The sequence below is a fragment of the Venturia canescens genome, chromosome 8 (assembly GCF_019457755.1).
Source record: "Venturia canescens isolate UGA chromosome 8, ASM1945775v1, whole genome shotgun sequence".
In the NCBI taxonomy this organism is placed as follows: domain Eukaryota; kingdom Metazoa; phylum Arthropoda; class Insecta; order Hymenoptera; family Ichneumonidae; genus Venturia; species Venturia canescens.
In genome coordinates this window covers 3,829,380-3,856,195 of record NC_057428.1, presented here as the reverse complement: position 1 = coordinate 3,856,195, position 26,816 = coordinate 3,829,380, and the positions used below count along the sequence as shown (strand labels likewise).

The 26,816-nt window shown below is 38.3% G+C and overlaps 1 protein-coding gene across 8 annotated transcripts in view; it reads left to right on the top strand.

Annotated features, from left to right (window-relative positions):
* Positions 1-22,635, top strand: part of rdgB (retinal degeneration B) — a 1,063,172-nt gene extending 1,040,537 nt beyond the window's left edge. For all 8 annotated transcript variants that reach the window (XM_043425624.1, XM_043425622.1, XM_043425620.1 and 5 more), the window contains one exon: positions 22,245-22,635. In XM_043425624.1, coding sequence (XP_043281559.1) covers positions 22,245-22,404 — 160 coding nt within the window. In that variant the 3' untranslated portion in view covers positions 22,405-22,635. The remainder of the gene's footprint in view (positions 1-22,244) is intronic.
* Positions 22,636-26,816: the final 4,181 nt, after the last annotated feature.

Below are 26,816 nucleotides of genomic sequence, written 5' to 3'. Positions count from 1 at the left end.
GTGATGGGCCGGACAAGTACTTTTAACACATATGTAAACATAATTTGTATCGATCCAATCGACGTCAAATTTTGTGAATAATACCAGAGGATCCTGAAAGTCTGAGAAGAATTGATTTTCTTATAAGTCTCTGCCACCATAGAGTAACATATGACTAGCTTTCATGTGAGTTTTTTGGATTTAAAAGCTTCTTAGAAGAATTTAATAATGTCAAAATTTGGAGTTACTAATAAAATACTTGTCCACCGATTGATATCATAAATTTTAGTGCTGCACGTAATTCAAATGGTAATTTTTTTCAATTCATTAGAAAATACTTGGCCTCGAATTGATATAATAAATTTTAATGCTGCACGTAAATTAGATGGAATTTTTTTCAATTGATTTAGCTGTTCGAATCAAATAAGAAGGATGAGGCATCGGTTTGCATAATGATTTCAAACGCGATTTTTCGGTTTTTTATTTTTTACTTGTTATTTGATTTTTTTGAACTTTAAAAAATAGATACAGAATATTTTTTTTTTAAACATACTGTTTTTTCTAGATTTGTGAAATTTTTTTCGAATTGTACTGTATTTTTTTTTATAAAATAATTTTTTTGACAATTTTTAAAGAAAATTTTTTTTAAAGTTTTTTTATGGATGGATTTATTAGCAAACGAGGGACCATCAATGTACTTGTCCCAACCTTTTTTTTCCTAGGGGAAGTTTATGGTTTGATATCACGTATTTTTTCTCTAAAGTTCCTTATTTATGTTCAGTTGACTATAGGATTTTAGTTTAAATTTCTACGAATTATTTATGATTTTCAGCTTATAACGTTGGTTTTCACGAAAAAAGACCTATTTTTCGTCTCAATAGTACTGAAAATATTTCGTCACAGGTCTGTCCTTGGACTTTGAGGATTTTTTTCCATGTACTCTAATGTGTTTTATCAATTAGGAATCAAAGAGCACGGTCGAAAGCGGGTTAGAGGCTGCGATATGATTTTCGGCTTATATCGTTAGTTTCCACAAAAAAAAAACCTATTTTTCGTCAAAAATGTACTGCAAATATTTCGTCACAGGTCTGTTCTTGGACTTTGGCAATTTTTTTCCTTTAACTCTAATATGTTTTGTCAATTAGGAACCCAAGAGCACGGTGGAAAGCAGGTTGGAGGTCGAGATATGTTTTTCGGCTTGTAACTTTGGTTTCCACGAAAATAGACCTATTTTTCGTAAAAATTGTATTGGAACTATTTCGATAGAGGTTTGTTCTTGGACTTTGGTGATTTTTCTCTTTGTCTTTTAATATGTTTCGTCCATTGGGAACTCAAGAGCATGGAGCAATGCGTGTTGCGGCCCGAGATGTGATTTTCAGCTTATAACGTTAGAAAAAAGAAAGGAAAAGAGGAAAGATAGATCAAATTCAAGACTCAACAAATCCAACAGAATTGGCCATTTTTAAATGTCGCTTTTGCATTGTGAATCTAGACATTTTCGTGTCTTCCAAAACGTACCCCCGACGAAATATATTTCCAAAGTTTGCAAGTGGCCGCTGCGATCCAATTATCTACAGTTTGATAGTTGCCGAAAAGGCACCTGAAAACATTTATTATGTTAGAACTCAAAGAAGCAAAAAAAACTGAGTGTACTTAATTCAACAGAGCAACGGAATTCAAAGACGTTTAAGGTACCTGCATTGGTTGTGGAGGTAAACAATTTAATTTCAGGATAATTTAGAAATAAATTTAGAAATTCAGAAATTCAGCATAGAATTTAGAAAAAGGAAAATTAAGTTAATTAGTAAAGCTGAAGACTTTTGGGATGAATTTTTGAGATTATATGTTACGGTTGGAGTAAAAAATTTAAATGATGGGCACACATGCTGCGACACAAACATATGAAAGTTTGCAGCTATTCGCTCCATACCGCAGTATTGGCACACATGCTGCGCCACAAAAATATGAAAGTTTGAAGGTTTTCGCTCCATACCACAGTAATACATTTTCAATACTATTTGAAAAGAAACACCTTAAAACTTGCTGAACCAAGTTCCATTACATATTACCATAATCAAAGATAAGGGCTGATCCGTAGCATATATATTTATCCACAGAAATTTCAGAGTTCGCAGGTATCTGCTGCGGTTCAATGTATCTGCGCAATGAGCTTCGAAGACAGCAATTTCAAATCTATCGATAAATGAGCAACTGAAGACTTTTATAATCAATTTTTTACTTCATATATATGTTACGGTTAGAGTCAAAATGTAAAATGAATGGCACAGTATATAAATTGTATAGTTTGCAGATTTTCGCTGTATTTCAATGATCCGAATCTACAGCATTATAATGAAAAGTTGTCAAAAGTCATGATGTTGCATTAAAATGACATAGCGCACATTGCATTCAGAAATTCTGTATGTTCCCATGGATGTTAGCAGGCATTATATTTGATCGCATCCAAAACTGAGCAACTGTAGACTTAGCGTAATAAATCTTTTCACTAATAATTCCACATTCGTAGTTTGCAAAGTGGGAATACTCAACATACATGTCATTTCATAAGTATTGTTGTCAAAATTTGTGTTTACCCACTACATTCCGAAGATACGACTTTTCATATCATCAGAAAAAAGTCTCCAAAGGCTTTCTGGAACAAGTTTCCAAATTTATCACTCGACAGACCAAGTAGAAAAAGAATAACTATACTTATACCAAGACCAGAAATTTTTTTGAAAATCTGATTTACAAAATGTGCAATTCAAGATTATGGTTAGAAACCTCTCGAATTATGTTACCACAATCATCATGAAGAAGGAGTAGAAAATCATAGGACACATATTAGGGAACGAATTAATAATATGTATCGATCCTCTGCAAACTGATGGGGTGAAAACAAGGATCGGAGAGGGCAGAGCCAAACTGAATATCAAGCAAAATATGGGAATGTTTATATATAATGTTGACACAGGAAATAAATTAGAAAACATTTATTCAAGTAAAGTTTCTAATATCATTCTAACAGTTCCGTGTGTTTTTGTTCTATTTATTCGTATGTATAACCTATTTACACATGATATATAACCACGCCAGTGACGATATATTCGCACTGGGCAATATTTTGTAATTTGGTTTAATTGAAGGATTATTTCAGTCAACACTTATTTCCAATCGAACGAAATAATGAAATCTTGAAAAGTTTCGTTGACATATGCATCGCGCATTTTTTATAAACAAATCAAAAACGAAGTTAATGCATGTGTTAATATTAAGGAACAGTAATTCCCGAGAAAATAATTTTCCTTCGAATCGCTCTTGTCAAAATGAAACGAAAATGAAAGATGAAGTTGATTAATCTATTTATATTATATGGAGTCATAATTCACAACAAAATCATTTTTCTCCAAATTCCAGGAATCCACGTGTCGTACTCGACTAGTGATATTTATCAAAATGTGTACGTGACTATAGAAAAAAAAACATTGCATGGCTGACAAGGAAAGGTTCTCTGCTGACGTCCTTCGATTTTGATGAAATTTAAATATGTTATTCTACATCAAAATCTAAAAGACACGTATTTTTTTTTATCGGCGGAAAAACGTTTCTAGGGGTTGAAATCACCCTTCAAAGTTGAGACCTCCGAGGGGTACTTTTCAGGTTTCACCTATTTTCACCTGAGATAATAGAATGCACCCAAATGGATAATTATCTTAATGATAAACGATGAAAAATGCAACTGGTTTCATATCGGAGGGTTGCATAGGAAAAAAGTTATAGGGGTTGAAATTCACAAAATCGTTATAACAAAAAAAGTATTGCACCTATCTCGATGAACTTAATTGCATTTCGAAGAGGGCAAAAAAATAGTAGATACGGGTTTTTGCGTTTTTCTCGCAAATCAAGTTAAGGGGGTGAACTACCCCTATATATGTTTACATCAAATCTCAATAAAACGGCAGTAATTTTTTGTTTTCCTTATTTCCTCTGGTCGTGATACGTTTTTCCTTATTGATAATTCTGACTGATTTATATTTGGCAATGAGATAACACAGGCATACCATGAGAGCTTACACATATTCGTTTCGGTAGATAAGACCAAGATTTGGGATGACGCATAGAAAAATTGCGTAGTCAAGTAAAAAAAAAGAGAGCGTACAATATGCTTATATCTTTTATTGATAATATGTCAACAGCAATAAATAGAAGCGAATATATAATCGTATGCTCTATTAGCCGTTGTAAGTACTGCAGTAATGATAGTCATCGAAAAAGTGTTTAAAACATAGCGACTTTTTACACCAGGAACAGCGAACAATAGCAACATTTTCACATCCTGGAACTTCACAATGTGAGTTGCAAGAATCTCCAAATGCAAAGTCTACAGGATTTTCAAAATTGGCTGGTTTTTCTTCAATATAACCACTTTTGTACCAAGAATATTTGAAAAGATCGATATAACGTGGTGACGACAGTTGGTTATGAACGAGTGACTGCAGCTTTATGATATTATTTCTCAAATGCAAATCAATATTATAATTCATCAATAGACAAGTATTAGAAAAATGTCTAACAAAATTTTTCCATACTCGGAATCCAAAAACATCGAGGGGTTGGATTTTTCCGGTAGTTCCTTTAGGTATAATCATTACTTTGACATCTCTATTTGAAGGTTTTACATCAAGTACAGCTTGGGGACAGTGTCCAGTCCAAGAATCAATCAGTAATAAAGATTTTGAACCAATTTTCGGGAAAAACACATGCTGCAACCAAATTTTGAAATGATCTGAAATTAGAAAAACGTATTTTTTTCATTCGAAAAAATATCTATACACAAACAGTGGGTGTAATTTATACCTGAAGTAAGCTTCCCAGACTTGGATACTTCTATGTACACATTATCTGGTCTGAAAAGCGTTTTCTCCACTATTGGACCAATCTTGCCGGTTGGTTCTTTTAAAACCAAAAATAGAGGAGATAGCAGTTTGCCGTCAGCTGATATAGTCGGCTGAATCGTATAACTGTGGGTCGTAGATGAGACTGATTGTACAAGACATTGTACTTGCTTTTCTCCTTCGATTGCTAAAGTTCTTCCGGAATGCATTTCTAGCTGGAAGCCACTCTGATCTGCGTTGAATGTATTTGACAATCTGTATGTTGCAATATTTTGCTTTACGTCAAAGACAAATTTTTGAATTTGTTGTTCCAAGATTTCTCCATCTTCAATTGTTTTGGATGTAATGAACTTATTAATTTTTCTCGATACGATACGATGAGCCGCTTTAAATGATTTTATCCACTTAGGAGATGCTTTGAAACGAAAATCAGAATGCCCTATTTCTTTTTGAGCATGTAAGGCCCATTTTTTCAAATCGGAATCGTGCACTATTAAACCAGCATCCACAGCAGCTTTGAAATTTTCCAAAGTGTAACTACAAATTCGTGCTAATTTTTCTTTGTACGTCCCACCCTTGTTCAAATTGTGTGCCCACCGCTGCAACTGTCGTATAGATTGCACTCTCTTGAACTTTTGTTTAACACTGCCCAGACTTAAATTTCCTTTCTTCCCGCTGCGCCAATACTGAACGGCCCTTAATTTGTACTCGTAAGATAAATCTTCGTCATCACGAGTGCATGTATCAGGCGGAAGTTCTGGTTCATGCAAGGCGTTTGCCCACTCCTTATCTTCAACAATTTCCATTTCCCAATCCTTGAACGGTTCTTCAAAATCCAAAGAATTTTCTTCTACCATTTCAAAACCACTGTATTCGTTCATTGCAGTCAACAAAATATTTTCAAAGTTTTCTTTCAACTGTATTTCATCGTTATTCACTGGCGAATCCGGTAAATGCATGACTTCAAAAGTTGCGAGAAGCATTCTAATAACGTTCAAAGGATTTATCTCCATTTTGATTAATACTTGCAACTTCGTTTTAAATAGTCTCGAATTGTAAGGCACTTCTTTCGTGTAGAATAAAAATAACCGACTGTGGTGAATATATTCCGCGATCGCAGTTTTATCACTGCTTCTGCGTCGTATTTCAAATCTAATTTTGGGAGCGAGTCACAGACTGAACAGAGATGACTTCCAAATAACACCGTCAAGTAAAGGGACGGGGGGGGGGGAGTTGATGATAACTTGAATTGATGATAACTATAGAAATGTGTCAATATTTACCGAATTTTTGTGAAAAACATAAGGAATAGATATTTTTGGAATTTGTCTTGGGGGTTATTCAATATTAACTAATAAAAAAAATTGTTATCTGTAGAAGTTATCCCATCAGTAATTTTTGGCGGGAAAAAGTGAATTCTTTCAAACTATGGATGTGATAGAATTTTCAACCGAAAAATTTGATGTTCTCGCATTTTTCTTGCTCAATTAGGTAAAATCCATTGTTTAAATAAATTTTGAATAGAATCTTCTAAGTATAACTAGAAGAGTCAGATTGCATTCAAATGAAAAATAAACCATAAGGATTGGACGCATACTTTAGGTTCTATAACTTTCACTAGTTATGAAAATGTAATTTCGAGAAAAATCTATCCATCATTTAAGATGTAAATATTGAAAATGTGAAGGAAAAACGTATCACGACCAGAAGAAATAAGGAAAACAAAAAATTACTGCCGTTTTATTGAGATTTGATGTAAACATATATAGGGGTAGTTCACCCCCTTAACTTGATTTGCGAGAAAAACGCAAAAACCCGTATCTACTATTTTTTTGCCCTCTTCGAAATGCAATTAAGTTCATCGAGATAGGTGCAATCCTTTTTTTGTTATAACGATTTTGTGAATTTCAACCCCTATAACTTTTTTCCTATGCAACCCTCCGATATGAAACCAGTTGCATTTTTCATCGTTTATCATTAAGATAATTATCCATTTGGGTGCATTCTATTATCTCAGGTGAAAATAGGTGAAACCTGAAAAGTACCCCTCGGAGGTCTCAACTTTGAAGGGTGATTTCAACCCCTAGAAACGTTTTTCCGCCGATAAAAAAAAATACGTGTCTTTTAGATTTTGATGTAGAATAACATATTTAAATTTCATCAAAATCGAAGGACGTCAGCAGAGAACCTTTCCTTGTGAGTAGGTTCGAAAATTTCTAGTAATGCGCCTGATTATTTCTCATTTTCATTGGTTCTTACGGAATGGTATGTGTTCACTGAAGAAAATGAGAAGTGGATATTGCTATACGAACTTGCGAACAATCAAGTCCAAATTATTTGGAGATATTATTTTTATTTCTATCAATTTTATTATATTTGTCATTATAGAACAGCCCTGATTTGTTTTCGAATGAGCAATTTGAATAAAAAGTGATGGGCCGGACAAGTACGTTTAAGACGTATTTGAACATAATTTGTACCGATCCTGAAAGTCGGAGGGGAATCGATTCTTTAAAGTGTGTACCTTGTTGAAGTAACGAATGACTTTCATGTGAATTTTTAATGATTTTATTTCCATTAATTTTTTAGTAATTTTGATAAAACGTTGTGAGGCCGACAAGGATTCTCAACGCTCATTTGTCGCGTTGTGAGGCCGACAAGGATTCTCAACGCTCATTTGTCGCCGGAGATTATATTTCGAATAACTGATAAATACTTGACCTCGAATTGATATAATACATTTTAGTACTGCACGTAACTTCCGTTATGACTTATTTTTCATTAACTTTTTTCGTGAAAATAATTATCATGAATTTCATTAAAGTTTCCAATTTGTTGGATAAATATTACAAATTATCAATAAAAACTTGGCCTCCAATTGATATCATACATTTTTATACTACATGTAAATTGGATAGTACATTTTTCAATGTCTTCAATATTTATGAATGTTTTTGAAATTTTTTTATTTTTCTTTACAGAATTTTTTCGATTGTTTTTTATTTTTGTTGAATTTTTTTGAACTTTTCAATTTTTCGTTTATTATTTTTATAGAATTTTTTTCCTGGTTCTAAATCTTTTTTCTATGTCATCCAGAAACAAGAGACCATCAATGTACTTGTCCCAACCTTTTTTTCCCTAGGGGAAGTTTATGGTTTGATATCATGCCTTTTTCTCAAAAGTTCCTCATTTATGTTATGATGGTTATAGGATTTTAGTATAAATTTCTATGAATTATTTGCTTAGTACATTTTTATAGATTCCATTCTCATACGAACATTTTTTATGGGATAATCTTTTTCATGAAATTATCAGCAAATAAGGGACCAACAATGTACTTTTCCCAATCTTATTTTCCCTAGGTATGATGTTCGGCTTATAAAGTTGGTTTCCACCATAAAAGACCAATTTTTCGTAAAAATTGTAGTGAAAATATTTCGTCACAAGTCTGCCCTTAAACTTTGGCGATTTTTTTCCTCATACTCTAATATGTTATGCCTATTAGGAACTCAACAGCATGGAGGAATCCGGGATTAGGCCCGCGAAATGAATTTCGGTTTATAATGTTGGTTTCCACGTAAAAGACCAATTTTTCTTCAAAATTGTATTGAAAATATTTTGGCACTGGTTTGGTCTGGGACTTTGGTGATTTTTCTCCTTGTCTTCTAATATGTTTTGTCTATTGGGAATCCAAGAGCATGAAGAAATGCGTGTTGTGGGCCATAATATGATTTTCGGCTTATAACGTTGGTTTCCATGAAATAAGATCTATTTTTCGTTAAAATTGTACTGGAAATATTTCGTCACAGGTCTGTCTTTGGACTTTGGCGATTTTTTTCCTTGTACTCTAATATGTTTCGGCTATTTGGAACCCAAGAGCATGGAGAAAAGTTTGTTGCGGGCCGAGATATGATTTTCGGCCGATAACGTTGGTTTCCACGAAAAACAACAAATTTCTCGTCAACATTGTACAGAAAATATTCCGTCACAGGTCCGTCCATGGAGTTGGGCTATTTTTTTTCTTCTACTCTAATTTGCTATACTTATTGGGAACCCAAGAGAATGGTAGAAAGCGGGTTGGGGGCCGAGATATGATTTTCGGCTTATAACTTTGGTTTCCACGAAAAAGGACCTATTTTTCGTCAAAATTGTACTGGAAATATTTCGGCACTGGTTTGTTCTTCCACGTTGGTGATTTTCCCCCTTATCTTCTAATATATTTTGTGTAATAGGAACCCAAGAGAGTGAAGAAATGCGTCTCGTGGGCTGTAATATGATTTTCGGCTTATAACGTTGGTTTCCGCAACAAAAGATCTATTTTTCGTCAAAATTGTACTGAAAATATTTTGTCACCTGTCTGTCCTTGGCCTTTGGCGATTTTTTCCAAGTCTTCATACCAAAAAAGAACTGATGTAAAGATTTCCTTAATAGAACAGATTTTATTTATCCCTTTTCTTCAAAATTCAAATGAAAAATAGATCAAATTCAAGACACGAAAAATCCAACAGATTTGCCCACTTTAAATGTCGCTTTTGCATTCTGAATCTAGAGATTTCATTTCATCCAAAACGTGCCCTCAATGAAATATATTTCCAAAGTTTGCAAGTGGCCGCTGAGGTCCAATTATCCACACTTTGATAGTTGCCGAAAAAAAGTACCCGAAAACTTCTAACATTTATTATGCCAGAACTCAAACCAGCAAAAAAAAACTAAGCAAACTTAATTCAACAGAGCAACAGAATTCAAAGACGTTTAAGGTACCTGCATTGGTTTTGGAGGAAAACCATTTCAGGACAATTCAGAAATGAATTTAGAAATTCGAAAACTCACAATGGAGTAGAAAAAGGAAAATTGAAGTATCTAGAAATGTGGAAGACTTTTGTGATGAATTTTCTAGATTACATGATACGGTTGGAGTAAATGATTTGAATGATTGGCACACATGCTGCAACACAGAAATATCAAAGTTTGGAAGTATTCGCTGTATATCAGTCATACAAACTTCAATACTATTTGAAAAGTAACACTTAAAAACCTGCCGAACCAAGTTCCATTACATATTACCATAATCAAAGATAAGGGGTGATCCGTCGCATATATATTTATCCACAGAAATTTCAGAGTTCGCAGGTATCTGCTGCGGTTCAATGTATCTGCGCAATGAGCTTCGAAGACAGCAATTTCAAATCTATCCATAAATGAGCAACTGAAGACTTTTATAATCAATTTTTTACTTCATATAGATGTTACAGTTAGAGTCAAAATGTAAAATGAATGGCACAGTATTTAATTTTTATAGTTTGCATATTTTTGCAGTATTTTAATGATCCGAATCTACAGCATTATAATGAAAAGTTGTCAAAAGTCATGATGTTACATTAAAATGACATAGCGCACATTGCATTCAGCAATTCTGTAAGTTTCTGGGGATGTTGGTAGGCATCATATTTGATCGCATCCAAAACTAAGCAACAGTAGACTTATCGGAATGAATTTATTTTATAATAATTCCATATTTGTAGTTTGCAAAGTGGATATACTCAACATACATGTCATTCTATAAGTTTTGTTATCAAAATTTGTGTTTGCATACTGCATTCTTAAGATACGACTTTTCATATCATTAGCAAAAAAAGCATCCAAAGGCTTTCTGGAAAAGTTTCCAAATTTATCACTCGACAGACCTAATGGGAAAAGAATAACTACACATTATACCAAGACCAGATTTTTTTTTGAAACTCTGATTTACAAAATGTGCAATTCAAGATCATGGTTAGAAACCTCTCGAATCATATTACCACAATCATCATGAAGGAGTAGAAAATCATAGAACACATATTAGGGAACGGATTAATAATATGAATCGATCCGCTGCAAACTGAGCGGGTGAAAACAAGGATCAGAGAGGGCAGAGCCAAACTGAATATCAAGCAAAATATGGGGATGTTTAAAAATAATGACGACACAACAAATAAATTAGAAAACATTTATTCATTTAAAGTTTCTAATATCATTCTAACAGTTGCGTGTATTTTTGTACTATTTATTCGTATATATAACCTATGTACACATGATATATAACCACGCCACTGACAATATATTCGCACTGGACAATATTTCTCGTACTCTGGTTTAATTGAAGGATTATTTCAGTTAACACTTATTTCCAATCGAACGAAATAATGAAATCTTGAAAAGTTTCGTTGACATATATGCATCACGCATTTTTTATATTCTTTTTCACACACACATCACAGACTACATTTACGCGGCCGCTTTGATACCGGTTTAATATATCACAAATAACAAAATAAATAGTAATATGCACTTCTTTAGATGACGAAAATTATTTTTTTATTGATCCCGCACGCACTTCGTAATGTCGAAACTCTGTTCATACGATCAAAAACTGACACATGGTTTGTACATATATATATGTATATCGGTCGAATTTATGACTGTTGTTACCAGCTGTGCTGCGCCGTGTGCTACGTTCTGAAGTTGACGTCAGATTTCCAATCATCAACAACTAATTTCAACAACCAATCACAACGTCTAAAACGGATGTCGTCAGATCCAACGAATCAGAAACTCGAGAGCATCAAAGTGCCTTTGATGGTGTTTATAAATACAGACGCATAAATTCTTGAATGTGTTGGTAACTTTTGCATAATCTTGAGCCCGTGCAAAGTTTTTTCTCAGCAATTACAACACCGATCATGCTGATTTAGGGCGGAATCGAAAGAGAATTACTCAATTGGCTTAAACTTCAATTTTCAAGTTTCTAAATGGCTCCTAAGCTTCGTAATTCAATAAAATCACATGCCAATTTTATCCCCACCACGGCGAATCGTTTTATTCAGAGAAAGTATAGTCTCGGCGAGAGTCTCGGGCCAGCAGACGACAGGGCTGTCAATGTACTTGTCCCGAGACTCTACCGAGTCTCTTGAACTACACAATCCGGCCAACAATATCAACAGCAGGAAAATTGTTGTCACCTCTTTTGATAATTTTAAAAGAGCCATCCGGGCGGTTGGGGCCAATTGTAGAACAAACCATTTTTCGACCTCCTAATGTCTTTATAAGCGTTTCAAAATCTGGCAAGGCTACATCAGGTACGTTGGTATGTGATATTCAAATATAAAAAAAAGGTGTGCCATTAACTTTCACGTATTGATTTATAGAACATTTCAAATTATGGCTTCAAGAAGTGTTTTTCCCAAACGTCGGCGAGAAAAGTGTTCTTTTGATAGATTCATGGAGTGGACATTGTCCCAGTGTTGTCACGGAAGTTACACCACGTACCAAAGAGATTGTTACAATGATCATACCAAAGGGAACGACAGGGAATATCCAGCCACTCGATGTCTTCGGATTTACAATTTGGAAAAATTATGTCAGACATTTTTCAGACAGTGTCATATTACTTGATTATGATTTAACTCTACATTTACGAAATAATATAATCAAGCTGCAATCTCTAGTGCATAATCAATTATCATCTCCGAGGTACGAAAATTTATTTCGATATGCCTGGGTTAAAAGTGGGTACATAGAAGAACGACCTGAGAATTTCGTAAATCCCGTTGAATTTGCTTTCGGTATATCATCTCAAACACAATGTGAAATTGAAGACTGCACAAATGTGGCTGTAGTAAGATGTTCGTGGTGTAAAAAGTCACGTTGTTCCAAACATTTCTTCGAAGAACATCATTACTGTTCAAAATATAATCCATAAGTTTAGAAATGATAATTGAAACGAAAATGTGAATTGGAATCTATTTTTACTACATGAAGGATTTTAGCGCCTATGTATATCCTATATTGAAACGTTTTTTTTTTAAATGTGATAGTAAGGGGGGGGGAGGGTGGTTTGTGTGCTGGACTCTGTTCGCTTAAACTGCTGATTTTATTCTGATTATCTTTTTTTTTTTTTTTTTGATGCCTCAGATGCTCTAGTGGAGTGTTATCTCTCGCTAGGCCGTTTCATCACAGGCTGACTCTACTAATAAATTTAATTATGATTCCTTTTTTTTTTCTTTTTTTTTCAATATTTAAATACTAAAAAAAAGGGAGATTATGAGGGAAGTCAGACATCGCCGGTCCGGGCGGCCAAGTTTTAATTTTTGCTGAGGGCAAACGTACGTAACGAAAAGATTTCTGATTTTATGGGGACTTTGCCGGTCCTTGCGGCCAAAAACGTTCTCCGGCTTGTATAACAGGAGGACGCTAAATAACTGAATGATTTTTTGTTTACGTCTGGTTAGTTTTCTAGTGCCGAGGTCAAGTTTCCTCGGAGAGTATCGCTACTCCCCTAGTACGGCTCTCCTCTAGGCGATCTTATCCTAGGTTATGTCGTTAAAACCTTAGTCTTGCGCTGGACGCTATGCCAGTACGAGAGTATTTGGTTGTAACGACGAGCTATATTAGTTGGAGGAGCCGGGCGTGCTCAGGAGACAGTACATACAAGGCTGGAGTCTCTATCACCGTTCAGTAAATGATAAAGTCCGATCCTGGGGAAAAAGTGTGGGTGAACGCGGTCGTATTCCTCGACACACGTTCACACTCTCCTTTTAGGGCACCTTATATGCGCTGGGTGCGATGCCAGCACGTATGGGGTGATGCTATTGGGATAGGACAGTGTTTTGGCAATCGTGCAATACGACCACGTCACACCTTTTTCTTAGGATGCTTCCTGAGGCGCTAGACGCAATGCTAGTACTCAATCGGCCGTTCTAACAGGATGGACAATGCTTGGCGATCGTGCAATACGGTCACCGCGCACTTGGGTGTTCTAGGGAGTCCTTTAGGCTAAGCGTCAGGCGCAATGCTGATACTTGGCCGGAGGCTGTGGGAGGAACTGGATCGTTCGGTAGGAAATGAAAGAATAGATCCATTCTGACCGTTCCGTCGGCCTTATATACCCGCTCGCGCCTGGGTAATTGTTGGGGAAATCTGGTTTGAGCCGGTTACACTGCTCACGTACTTGGCTCTGCTAAGCGTGTGTTCGTGCGCGTCGGTGTTCGGCCTCTGGCGTGTGTGTGCGCGTCAAGCGCTGACTTCGTGATTTGATTGTCTGGGTATGCAAGTGTATGAGCGTGCACGTGTGTGTGTGTATGGGACTCTGTTCCGTTACAATATATATATATATATTGTGACGTGACATTTTTGCCCCGCCACTCGTACGAATCGTGTCGACCAGTGGACCGGGTTTACGGCCCATTTTTGACGCCCCTCGACTCGTCGGTCGATGTTCGGAACGAGACTCAGCATCACGTAATTTTTAGGTTTTAGTTTAGAACTCGCGTATATTACCTTCCGTCGATATTTACTTTCGTTACCTATTTGCCTGCGAGTGCAGTGAGTAGAGAGAATATTAGTTCAATTATTTTGAGCTTTAATGACGTTCAATTTTGTTAGTCTGGTACAGTTTTGTGGAGATCTGGTGTTGCCGCCACCGCTATTTGGCCCCGCAACCATTATTTTAGCGATTCCAATTTGCTGTTCGAGCCGAACTCGCTCATGAGAATCATTCCTCTCACACCGTCTACGAGCATCGAAAAACACTCTCGACCAGCGGGCGGTTGAAAGAGCACGCTGGCATAGGCCATACTTTGAACGCCGCCCGTGTCTTTCCCGCCGTAGCAGCCTAGAGTTGCACCGCCCGCTCTACCGTGGATTCGGGTGTCACAGTCCGTGTGAACCGGCGCCTCGTCAGGTGGGGTCTGGGGCAGTTTTCCGGGGGCGAGGTGCTGTTTTGCCTGGTGGTTTATCTTGTGGGCCCACCATGGCTTCGAGTCGACCGGAGTCGTGAGGGAGGCCTCCCCTTGTCCTTCGGAGCTGCCCGCCGGATCCTCAAGAGGAAAGACACCCGGATCACGGCCATCTAGTCGAGAGGGGTGTTACGAGTGAGCGAGGGAGGTGAGAGCGGCAGAAGGGTAATTATTTGTAAGATCGTGTAAAAAGGCGTAATGGAGATTGCTCTCCTTACATGCTCCATGTTCAAACATCCCGCGAAAGAGCGAGCCAAGAGCCCGGGCTCTAGTTCGCACCTAGCGTGTGAGCGCTGCCGTACAGGGGCCTAGAGGTGGGGAGAGCGCCGAATCTCGAGGACCACTCGTACGCACTACGGACAATCAGTCGAGGTCTGAGCATCGTACTGACGAGTCTGCGGCCGAACTGCCCCGATCTTCTCCTTTGTGCGACGAGTGCGTTCCTCGGTAAGTCCAGTTCTATTTCTCCATTGAATTCTTTAATCGAGTCGAGCCTTTTCCTTCTTTTGTTTCGGAATACAGTTCCGGTTTTTGCTTTAGTAGAGTTTATGTGACGATTTAGTGAAACACGTGGTAAGAATATCGAGCGAGATTGCGGCCGATACTTCCCGTGTTCCTAGTCTTTTACAGTTCAGTTTTGCGTGGCTCGGCTTGATTATTGAGCTCGCTATTAATTTGGTCTCTTTCATAATGTATTATTTGGTCAAATTATTACGAATGTCGAGTTAGAGTTTTCGTTAATTTTGCGTAGTAGGCGCTGGAATGTCTCATTCTTTAATTACTTGTGTTATTCGGTCAAATATTACTTCGATGTTATCTCCCTCCGTTCAATAATTTAATTTCTACTATCACTACGCTCGTATTGTTTTACCTATCGTTCGGAATCTCGATGATACCTGGCGCCTAAGCGAAATTCGTTTATATTACCTTTGTTTACCTTTCGCCGCGTAACTCCGAGTCTCTCACGAGTGGGACTTCGGTTAGGGAATTACCTGGTGTCGATTACCTGTTACCTTTTACCTAAGACACCGTTTGTTCTGGCGTTGGTTACCTAGTACCTTTTACCTAAGGCATCTGCTCGTCAGATCGCTGATTACCTTTTACCTGCAATGCCAGTTCATCGGTCGTCGATTACCTACGACACCCGCGATCTCGCGACACAGCTACTTATTACCGTGATTACCTGACGAATTCGGGCAAGGCGCGCCCGGAATACCGTGGCACCGTTCGATCCGTATCGGCCCTGCGAATTAGCGACTAATAAATTTAATTTCCTTTCATACTTTCTTCTTGTATAGAATCACCTATCGCGCTCGTTTATCTTTTTCTGTAATTCTGTTTAATTGACGAACTTTTGAATAAATTGTGAAACTTTCTCTGAATCTTCTGTTTTGTGTCGGCTACATTTTTTTGGTTTGCATTGCGAATTGCTATTTTTCCCCAAGGATCCCCCCCTCTACCTTTTGTATCTCCGATGAGCTGAGTAGTCGGACCGTCCTCGGTCATTCGTTTCCCTCGTGCACTCTAATCGATAATTTTGCGCTGTGATAACATCCCGAGAATGAACAAAAATCAAGTCGATTAATTCGACGGTACTTTGTACCTGGCGCCCAGTTCACTCTCGAAGCCGGAGAGTTGCACGGGAAGAAGCGGATGAGCCGAGAAGGGACTCGATCGTACCTTCACGGGAAAATCGTTGTTACAATATATATATATATATATATATATATTGTGACCACAATTTTTGTCAAACAAAACTTAATGTCACAAAAGTCGGTCACTCTCTCTTTCTCGATTTATTTTACCGGAGAGAAACTCCGTGGGCGCCAGTCGCAATGCGACTCGACAAAGAGAGGAAAAGACGGTTGACCGGCTTTACTCAATGGGAAGGGCGGGGTAGTCGGAAAATAAATGGCCAAATTATCAGTGAGAAATATGCAATCAATCTTATTGTTCCTTTTGAAAAATTTACAGAAAAATAATTCCAACAATTACCTTCTACTTCGATGAGAATTTATCGGGAGATTTACGTAATAACAACGAGAGAAAGAGTCGCGAAGTCACACTGCGATCTTCACACACGCACCCGATCGGGATCCTACACTCGCTATAAAAAAAAACTATACCGAGCTCGTTGATTCTGTCGCGGTTCTACTCGCGGTCAGAATATCAAAGATATTAGTTTTCTTTTCGAGAGGAAAATGAAATCACCGGGCTCCCGCAATTCGGTAACTCGGCCGAGCTATAATCCACGGCGCACGATCGAAATCCCGATCCACTCTCTCTCTCCCACACACACAATTATACTAACTCGCGACTCCTTCCCACGTTTTCTCGAACAATCGTTACGGTACGACGACACAAAAATTTAGAGATTTCGCGACGGCCACGCAACTTTTTCACGACTTTACTTTAGAAGAAATTGCCTCGCGAGATCGACACGCGAATAACTACCGGCTAAATTTCCACGTGGTAGAGTCACCGCCGTGACCGCGTTTTCTCGAGTCTTTATTCCGGGACTAAATACGAATTATTCTTCCCGTTTTATACAAGAGCGAATCTAATTAAGAATAATAATTCCCGGGAGGAGTTACTTTATTTTCCTTGCAAGAATCCACCGAACAAAACGGACAATGGAAGACAAAACTCACGTTTCTGTCTGTTCTCTAGGAATCACGTCCAGCCCGCTCGATACTTCACGAAAATCTCTCGAAGTCCGGCCTCGTTCCGTAGCGCGCTATCACCCCTCCTCTCCCTCTTCGCTCACTGAGTGACAGGTGCGTCACTCGAAATTTTCGACGTTAGGCGTTAGACGGGGCCCCGAATTTTCGCGGGATTGAATATTTTAATTTTTGATGTTAACTATAACCCCTGGCCTATATTTTACATTTATTGTCGCGAATACTAACGGGAAAGAGGAGTATTACAACGTCGGATCCTGGATTCTCGATGTTAGATCCTGAAACTTCAAAAGGGTTCGACGTCCCTCCAGACAGGACTCCCCTGGTTTCGGCACTGCTACGTCGATGACTCCTTCCGAATTTCAAATTCTCGATCTTCTCGAATTTTCGAAGCTATGTCCGAGCGTGTATCGTGAAATTGTGTGTGTGAGTGTGTTGTACGGGACGTAACGGTATTCTTGCGTACGAGCCCTGCTCGAAGTACGCCGACGTTTTGAATGTTTTGTCCCTTGGATTATGATTTTCCAAAAATTCTATCTTCCCTGCCCATTTCCTCCGGATAGCTCGCATGGAAACAAATAAAATAAGTCGCTTAGCGACAATTAAATATTCTGTAAAAGTCTCGATTTTATAAAGGTTTTGCGAAGTCGTTGTGTGGCCAAAGTATCGAGCGTTAGAGACGGGAGGAGATTTTTCCCCGAGCCTTCGATTTAGCTTTTCTTTCCTTGACAGTGTTGACAAAAAAAACTGTCACAATATATATATATATATATATGTTTGTATACAGCCCATGTATATATGAAAATACAAAATTGTGAAAGTCGCGACCATGGAAGATGTAGGAGTACTCAATTTTTCATATAATTTAACCAGCCGATGTATATGTAAATAACATATTATTTAGAATGTAAATCGATACGCAATGATAATGGGACCAATTGAAATGAATTTAATCATTTCGGTGCGCAGAATTAAATTTGAGGTTTTAGGGGTGCTTTACCCCCTTGATTTTTTTCTCTTGAAAAAATTCAAAGACAAGTCAACGTGAATTCTTTTCGCTCGTCGAAATGTTGTCTGTTCCATTGAAATCGAATGACATTTTTTTTTTATACAAAAAAATTATGAATGTCAGGGGGTGAATCATCCCCATGTAATAGAGGTGCATAAAAAATTGAACATGTAATATAGATTATTTGACGGGTAAAACACTTTGCAATTGGTTAGGTTACGATCGGTTGAGTGCTTCTATGTGAAACACTCTAACAGATGCAAAACATGCCAAACCTTGGGGTTGATTTGACCCCTTAAAAATAATTTTGACCCAATAAAAAAAACACGTATCTCTTTTTTTTGACAAGCTACATTCTATAAAAAGAATACTGAAATCGGAAGGAGACAGTGCTCGAAATAAAATTTGACATTTTACGGGTGTTTTACTATCTTAATTTTTTTGATTTGAGGAAACCCAAAAACACGTTAAACTTATTTTTTTTTGCTCTGCAAAATGGCGTTTGTTTTATTAGAATCGGATCCTACGTTTTTTTTATACGACAAAAATCTGGATATTCGGGGGTGGTTCACCCCTTTGCAGTAAGGGTGCATAAAAAGTTGAACATGTCATATAGGTCATTTGACATGCAGAACATTTTGCAATTGGTTTTGTTTCGATCGGTTGAGTGCTTCTATATAAAACAGTCTACCAGATACAAAACATGCCCAACTTCGAGGGTTGATTTCACCCCTTAAAAATAACTTTAAGCCGATAAAAAAAAACGTATCCCTTATTTTTCGATGGACTATAACATATAAAAAATTATCAAAATCGGAGGGGAACACTAAAGTACCTTTCCTTTTTAGAATAATTTCGAACGTCCGCTTCTCGGACTTTTAATAATTTCCGATCATCCGCGTAACTCAAACATTGACAAGTACGCTACAACGAATCGAAGTGATCAAAGACATCTCTGCGGTAAATTAGTTAACAATTTATTTCATCAAGTTTGTATTCTTCAATTGTATTTTACTAACATTTTATTTTAATTTCGGAATATTAACCCTTTTGTTTTCATTAAAGAGTGTATAAAAAATCCGAGATCTCTTTATTCATAACCTTTAATCCCCTTTCCTCAGTCGTAACCACGATAAAGCAAGACTTCTCGAGGTCCATCAGCATGCGCCCACGGCACTCATAACGAGTATATCTATTGTAATTGTTCGGTTTTGAATAGAGCACACTGTTACGCGTGAGTTCGAGCTTTTTATATGAATAAAGAGCGGGCATGAAAGAAAAACAAAAGTGTGATTGAATTAGAAATGACAAATGTTTTATTCAATTTTGAATGTTTCTCTTGGTCAAATTACAAAAATAAATGAATTCTGTTTTAAATCACGGTTTATTTGATTTTATTTCGCGTGAATAATTTTATTTTCGGTATTTTTCTTGTTTATTTGAATTTTATTGAAATTTCACAATAATTTAATTTTCTGATATTCTTCGCAAGTATAATCTCTCGTCACCGCTTATAATTTTTAATTGAGCTATTCTTTTATAAACTTACTTTTTGACTCGATATAATTCAAATTAATGATTTTTAGTGAGTGATTTTGTTTTTTATAAATTCTTATTAGCTTAAATTGAAAAATAATAACTGATTTGAAATTGTCTCGTCTTATGAAAAAAGAAACTTGCTCGATTTTAATAATTTTGAAAGAATTAGATCACCACTCAGAAACCAATGACTTGTTGATGGAAAAGAATCTAGCCAGAGGTCTTGAGACAGAACGATCCCGAACTGTCCCGGCCCTTCTGGCGTGGAAAGGTAGCAGTCCTACCCAAGAATCTTGTGACCGAAAGAAATCGAATGACCACGGCCCTCTGAGATAGAAAAAGCATTGGAAATCTATCAGGAATCTTGAGACAGAACGGAATCAAACTGTCCCGGCCCTCCTGGATAGATCGGATACTCACCTAAGAATCTTGAGTTCAAACAGAGCCGAATGGACCCGGCTCTCTTAGCGTGAGGAGGGAAGCTCTGCGAGATTCGAGACGCAACTGGCCCTTTGTTAGTTCAGAGAGCGTTATTGCATAAGCGAGTCTACGTGGCGAGGTTCGAGACGAGACTGCCTCCCGGAGCCTCAGCGCTCGGGTTTTTATACCCATTTAAACAAAGGATATAATAATCATAAATCACTTGGACTTTGTCCCTCTCTCTGATTCGCTGCGCGACTTAATCTCAAAGCAGGGAGTCCCACTCTAAATTCTCTTATTGGTGTGGTAATTCCCCACGTGGGTCCCAATTGGCCGAGTCGAGCTGCAGTCACACTGCGCATGTGCGAGAATTTGATAAAACAACCTTCTTTTTGAATTTAACTCATATTATGACTTTTTTATCATCTTGTTTTATTTTCAATTAATTTTCTCAATAATAACGCTTTTATTCTATTTTAATTCATTATTCGCTCAGGACTGCGTTTATTGCACGTGCCTGTGAAAGTAGATCATCGCGTATACGCACTGTGCACGCTCGATCTCACAAAGAAAAGTTTTCTTAAGTTTTTAAATGATTTTACTCTGAAATCTTCAACTAATTGTTCAAAATACGTTTCTCTAATGATCCGCATTAATTTTCTGAACAAGAAAAAGTTTAATTAATTGATATTTAATCAAATAAAGAATTTTACGAATCTAGGGAATTTTGGAGAAGCGAAATTGAGTTGGCAGCAGTGAGCGCCTGGCTTCCCGAGCGCCGCTTCGCGAAATGACAGGTTTTCAACATGGCCGCCGATGTGAACTCTCGTGCGTGCCATGTCGTCGAAATAATGTGTTTGAGGTTGTGTGTTTCGCTTCACTATATAATAACGCTCTGCGTAAATATGCTGAATGGCAAAGTCTATGGGACATAACGTTTGCCGCTCGACGTTCAAATACCCGAACCTTTCCTTCACGCCCCTCCGGACGTGATATTTTGATGATCTTTGACAGAAGTATGCATGATCGGGACTACTAGCTACCGGTTTCGTATTGAACTGCTCGAAATTCGTAAAGAACAATTTTAGCCGGTTTTTTCCAGGGAAGCAATATTTTGGAGATGTACAATTTATACAGAAGCCCAGTTTTGGTTTCAGCTTATCAAAATACAAAAAGAGTGTACTCGATCTAGATTAATAAAACTATTCCCATATTCGTGGTAGCGATTTTGACCCAATTTTAACGATTTTTAAAGTTTACTGAAAATTTTGTTGGTATACCAACATGACTCAGATTCAGACTCAGCACGTCAAATTACATAAAAAAACACCCCCGATTAAGGTCAAAGACAACTTTTATTATGCTTTTAACCCGTCAGCAGTCGCGTCGTGAGAAAAAGTCTCACATTGCCCGGCGGTGCGAAAGAAAATGTTTTTTTTTTCCAGAAAGAAATTTTTTTTTTTCCAATTTTGTGACCCCTATTATTAAGTATAATAGTTATTTGATAAGTAAAAAAAAATTGAGATTATTCTCCCATTTTTCAAAGTAGTTTCCTATACTTTGAAAAAAAGTGTGAGAGAAAGTCTCATATAGCGCGACCGCTGACGGGTTAACCGTGATTTTCTGCAATTTTTGCGGTTTTTTTGAAATTTACTCAAAATTTTGGAGGTATATTGGCCAATCTGACCCCCGATTCGGATTCAGCGGGCCAAAATACGTAGAGACTGATGGGTCCGGTTGTATGCGCAGGCCACCTTTTTTTGTGTGCTGGTGTATTCATTGCCAGCATACCTACAGCAATTCGATTTAAGATAAACTCGTTTTTCTGAAATATCAGTACAAGTCTCCCATGTAAGAAAATTTTTATTCCAAACCCATGAAAAAATGAGAACATATTGGAAATTTTCTTTCACTATGAAAATTAATCTACTTTTTTTGTTTTCAATAGCTCCTTCAAAGCAGCCAAAAGGACTACATCTCAAACAGGAATTCTAGCAAAAAGTGAATCCTTGGAAAGGAGTACAAGCGTTGAGCCATCCTCAGTTCCGAGTTCGGTTTCCCCAACAAAAGTGGAAACTAAAAAAAGTGCTACTTCTGAAAAATTCTGACGATTCGCGCGTTGCCATTCTTTCTTTGACTTGTGACAGTAAATGAGTGACTTAAACTTCAAGGATCCCTGGATAATAATGAAAATACAGAAGATGTTCTCTAAACTCGACTGCAAGGAATAAAAAATCTCCTCGCTGGTATCCTTTTAATTCATTCATCATGGCAGGGATGTTTTTGTACGTGTATTCAACAATTATTGATGGAAAAATAAAGGTTGAAATAGAATGAAACCATGTACGAACCGTTGAAAAAATAACAGAATTGAGTCTGTCCAGTGTTTGTTCAATAAATTGTCACACCCAAATTTTTCATAATATATTCCAGAAATCGTTACGAAAACATCGAGTATCTCACATTCATTGAGACAAAAGTCGAGTAATATGTCAGATATCGAATTTGTTTTATTTACGAAGGCACCAATTTCATTCAATGTTGAATAAACTAAATATATGAATAATGTTTTATTTTTTTGAATGTTCCGTAAACTCTTCTTCGTCACTCTGCTTTTTGAATGGCGATGTGGTCAACTCTTTATAATACATGTAAACGAATGAGACGATGTATACATTGTTGTACATACTTCGTCTCATCATTACTATGTGCGATAGCAATGACCGGTTTGGACTGCGTGCTTAGTAGTGGATGCCGCTTACTTCTCACGTAGAAAACGACATTACCAATTGTCAGTAAATTAAATTACCCGCTTTAACCCAAACAGCCTCAAACCAAAACCAACCCAAACGTAAGGGGATTCAATGTGCACGTCTCGGAACAGCCGGCTATCAGGATGGCCAATTGTTAGGGTGGCTTCCTTGCCGACCGTCGGTAAGACAGATTTTCCTGCCCTACGATCCTCGGCCAACCCCCTGGCACTGAGCTTGCTGGCCAGTTTCTCGATGATGCCAGCCACTACGTGGCGCTAATAGTATTCTGTGCCGTCCATGCTACGCATGCGTCGCGCTCTTGGCATATTATTTCATAATAAATAACGTAAATTACTAAAGAATAACTATATACACACATATAAGTGTAATATATATGTACTAAATTTGTAGCCTTTTATTTTAAGGACAAGTTTACTATATATATATATATATATATATTAGGGTGTGTCGTTTCAGGGCAACATTTTTTTTTCAGGTGCTCACTCAAAAATCTTCAGTTTATACATAAAAAAAAATTGTCGCGAAAGGAGAACGCTGTTAAAAAATATTTAGAGGTTCATCATCGGCCTTATAGTTTTCCCATTTAAATAACATTGAATGAAAATGAGCTTCTTTTCATTGATATTGATATTTCTCAGTCCGATTTCATATCGTGGGGTTGTGTGAGTGAGTTTTTGTAGGAAATTGAATTGGCTACAAAAAAAGTCCTTTGAGAAAAAACGTTCAAGTCTTCTGTTTCCGAACTATTACTATTCAAAGCGAATTTTAGATGAAAACATGTGTTTAAATCTACCTCTCGACTGATTTTTCAAAGATATCGTAAATAAAATTTTATATGTATTGTAACAAGATTTTCCCGGGAAGGTACGATCCGTCCCTTCTCGGCTCACTCACCTCGCCTCGCGCTACTCTCCGGCTACGAGAATGAACTGGGCGCCAGGTACCAAGTACCGTCGAATTAATCGACTTGATTTTCGTCAATTCTCGTGATGGTAACGCAACGCAAAATTAAAGTCTAGAGTGCATGAGGGGAACGAGTGACCGAGGACGGTCCGACTACTCAGCTCATCTGAGATACAAAAGGTAGAGGGGGAGATCCTTGGGGCAAAGTAGCGGTCACGAAACACAAAAGAAATAGCCCACAACAAAATATAAAATTCGAAACAGTATGCGTCATTTATTCACAATTTTTAGCGGAAAACAAATTATACAGGAGAGAAACACGAGATCGCCAATTAATGTTCAACAAAATAATATTTTAGGAAACGATAGTTTAGATTCGCCAGTTAGACGGAACAAGATAATAATTCGGAAAAATGGTAAGTTTAATTCGCCATCGCGTTGGCCCTGTTTACAAGGAGGTAACTAAACGTCGCCAACGACCTACCCGAGTTCGCAAGGTAACTACCGGCAATAGGTAATAGGTAATAGGTAACTGCTATGACGGAAATTGTAACGCATTGGTCACTAAGGCAGGGTAGGCAACAAAGTGACCACGGTGAGACAATTCCAGGTAGATTACGCGGGTGTCGTAGGCAGCGCAAAGGCAAAAGGTAATCGACACCTGGTAATTTACTACCCAATAACTCATCCGCGAGCTAACCTACCATACGGCGACAGAAATCACAAAAGATAGAAGTCCGCGATTTTGGACAATGCACGGACGCAACGCGAAAGACAAAAGATAGGCGAAATTATGATCGACGACGGAAAATAACGCAATTTTACAATAGAATACTTCAAAAGAGGTAACAGAAAATACGTCGATCGTGAGACACGAAATAATACAATAGCAGGTACGAAAGAATGCGCAATATAAAAGAAACGAGAGAAAAATACTGAAAAATAATGCCTTGACTAATCGCCGTACATCCCGAACGCGACAATGAGAAAGAGAGAGACACAACGAAAACATCGCGCGGCTAGCGCGCTCGCTAGGGCTCTCGACATGTGCAGGGAGAGAGAGACAAAAGCGAACTCAAACTTTACTGCGCGCAATATTCAGCGCTTTATCAAAACTCGAACGAATAATCGTTCAGACTATCTTCGAAATCAGATAATAATGCATTGAACCAGATTAAGAGTGAATCCTCTGATAGAGTTGAGCGTCTCAATAAACTACACGAAAAATAATGGAGATTGGGAAGTAGCGGCCGCAATCTCGCTCGCTACTTCGCCACACAGATCTCCCTCAAAGAAAAGGCCACCAGGCAACAAAACTCAAAGAAAACCGGAACTAAATTCCGAAACAATACGCTCAATTCTACCAAAGAACCCGGGGAGAAAGAGTAGTGGGCTTACCGAGGAGATCACTCGTCGCACCCGAAGAAAAGACAAAAGAGACCTAGATGACTGCAGACTCGGGCTTCTGACTCGCCGGTGAGGTGATCGGAACAAGACTAATTGTGCGAACGAGTGGTCCTCAATATTCGGCGCCATCCCCACCACTAGGCCCGCGAACCGCAGCGCTCACACGCTAGGCGCGAGCCAGAGCATAGGCTCGTAGTTCACGCTTTCGCGGGACTTCAAATTAAGAAGCGCCACGTCGGTAATTTGCCTCCCTGTTGCTCTTACCTCTCCCGTCCGTTTGAAACATTCCTCCCGACTTAATTGCCGTGATTCGAGTGCCTTTCCTCTTGGGGATCCGGCGGGCAGCTCTGAAGGACCGAGGGGAGGCCTCCCTCATGACTTCGGACGTCTAGAAGTCATGGTGGGCCCACGACAAAAACCACCAGGCAAAACAGCACCTTGGCTCAAGAAAACTCCCCCGAATCCCACCTGACGAGGCGCCGTATCGCACGGACCGTGGCACCCGAATTTACGGTGTAGCGGACGGTGTAACTCTCGGTTACTGCAGCGGGAGAGGCACGGGCGGCGTTCAACGAATGGCCTATGCCAGCGTGTCCTCTCAGCCGTCCACTGGTCGAGAATGATGCTCGTAACTCGAAGACGGAGTGGGAGGGTGTTTCTCGCGAATGAGATCGGGTCGAACAACAGCAAAGCATCGTCACAATAAAAGACGGCTCGCACCCAGTCGCGAAGGCGACACCAAATATCCCAAAACGACAATGAAATTTTACTTTAAATAAACATCAGATTAAATCCAAAAATAGACAACGAAATTCTCTGTAAATAAACGTCAGATTAAACTCAAAAATAGACAACGAAATTCTCTCTCGTCCTGCCACGTAGGTAACAGGTAGCTAAAACTAACTAAAATCTCTCAAATCGGTAATGTACGCGGTTTTTCGAACTTAATACAATAATTAAGCAATAATGAGTCCGGCTCCGACCAATACCCGACGAGTCGAAAAGTCGTGGAAAATGGGCCGTAAACCCGGTCCACTGGTCGACACAACTCGTACGAGTGGCGGGGCAAAATGTCACGTCACAGTATGTTTTTTTTTATTTTTTTATATGTATATATATTTTTTTATTGTATTTGTTTTATATTGTAACGAGATTTTTCCCCGCAAAGGGTCCAACCTGTCCCTTCTCGACTCACCTGACCCGCTAAAGGGTGGCGGCGTACCGGCGAGGTCGGGCTGGGCGCCAGGTACCGAGGTACCGTCGGAATACCGACTTATTTTTCGCCCTACCTCGCCCGATACGACCTTCCGAGCCACCCGACACAGGTGACCGAGGACGGTCCGGCTACTCAGCTCCAACTGAGGTACGAAATGGTAGAGGGGCTGGCCCAAGATGAGAGTAACAACACAGGGTAACATAAAAGGTCCAAAAGAGAT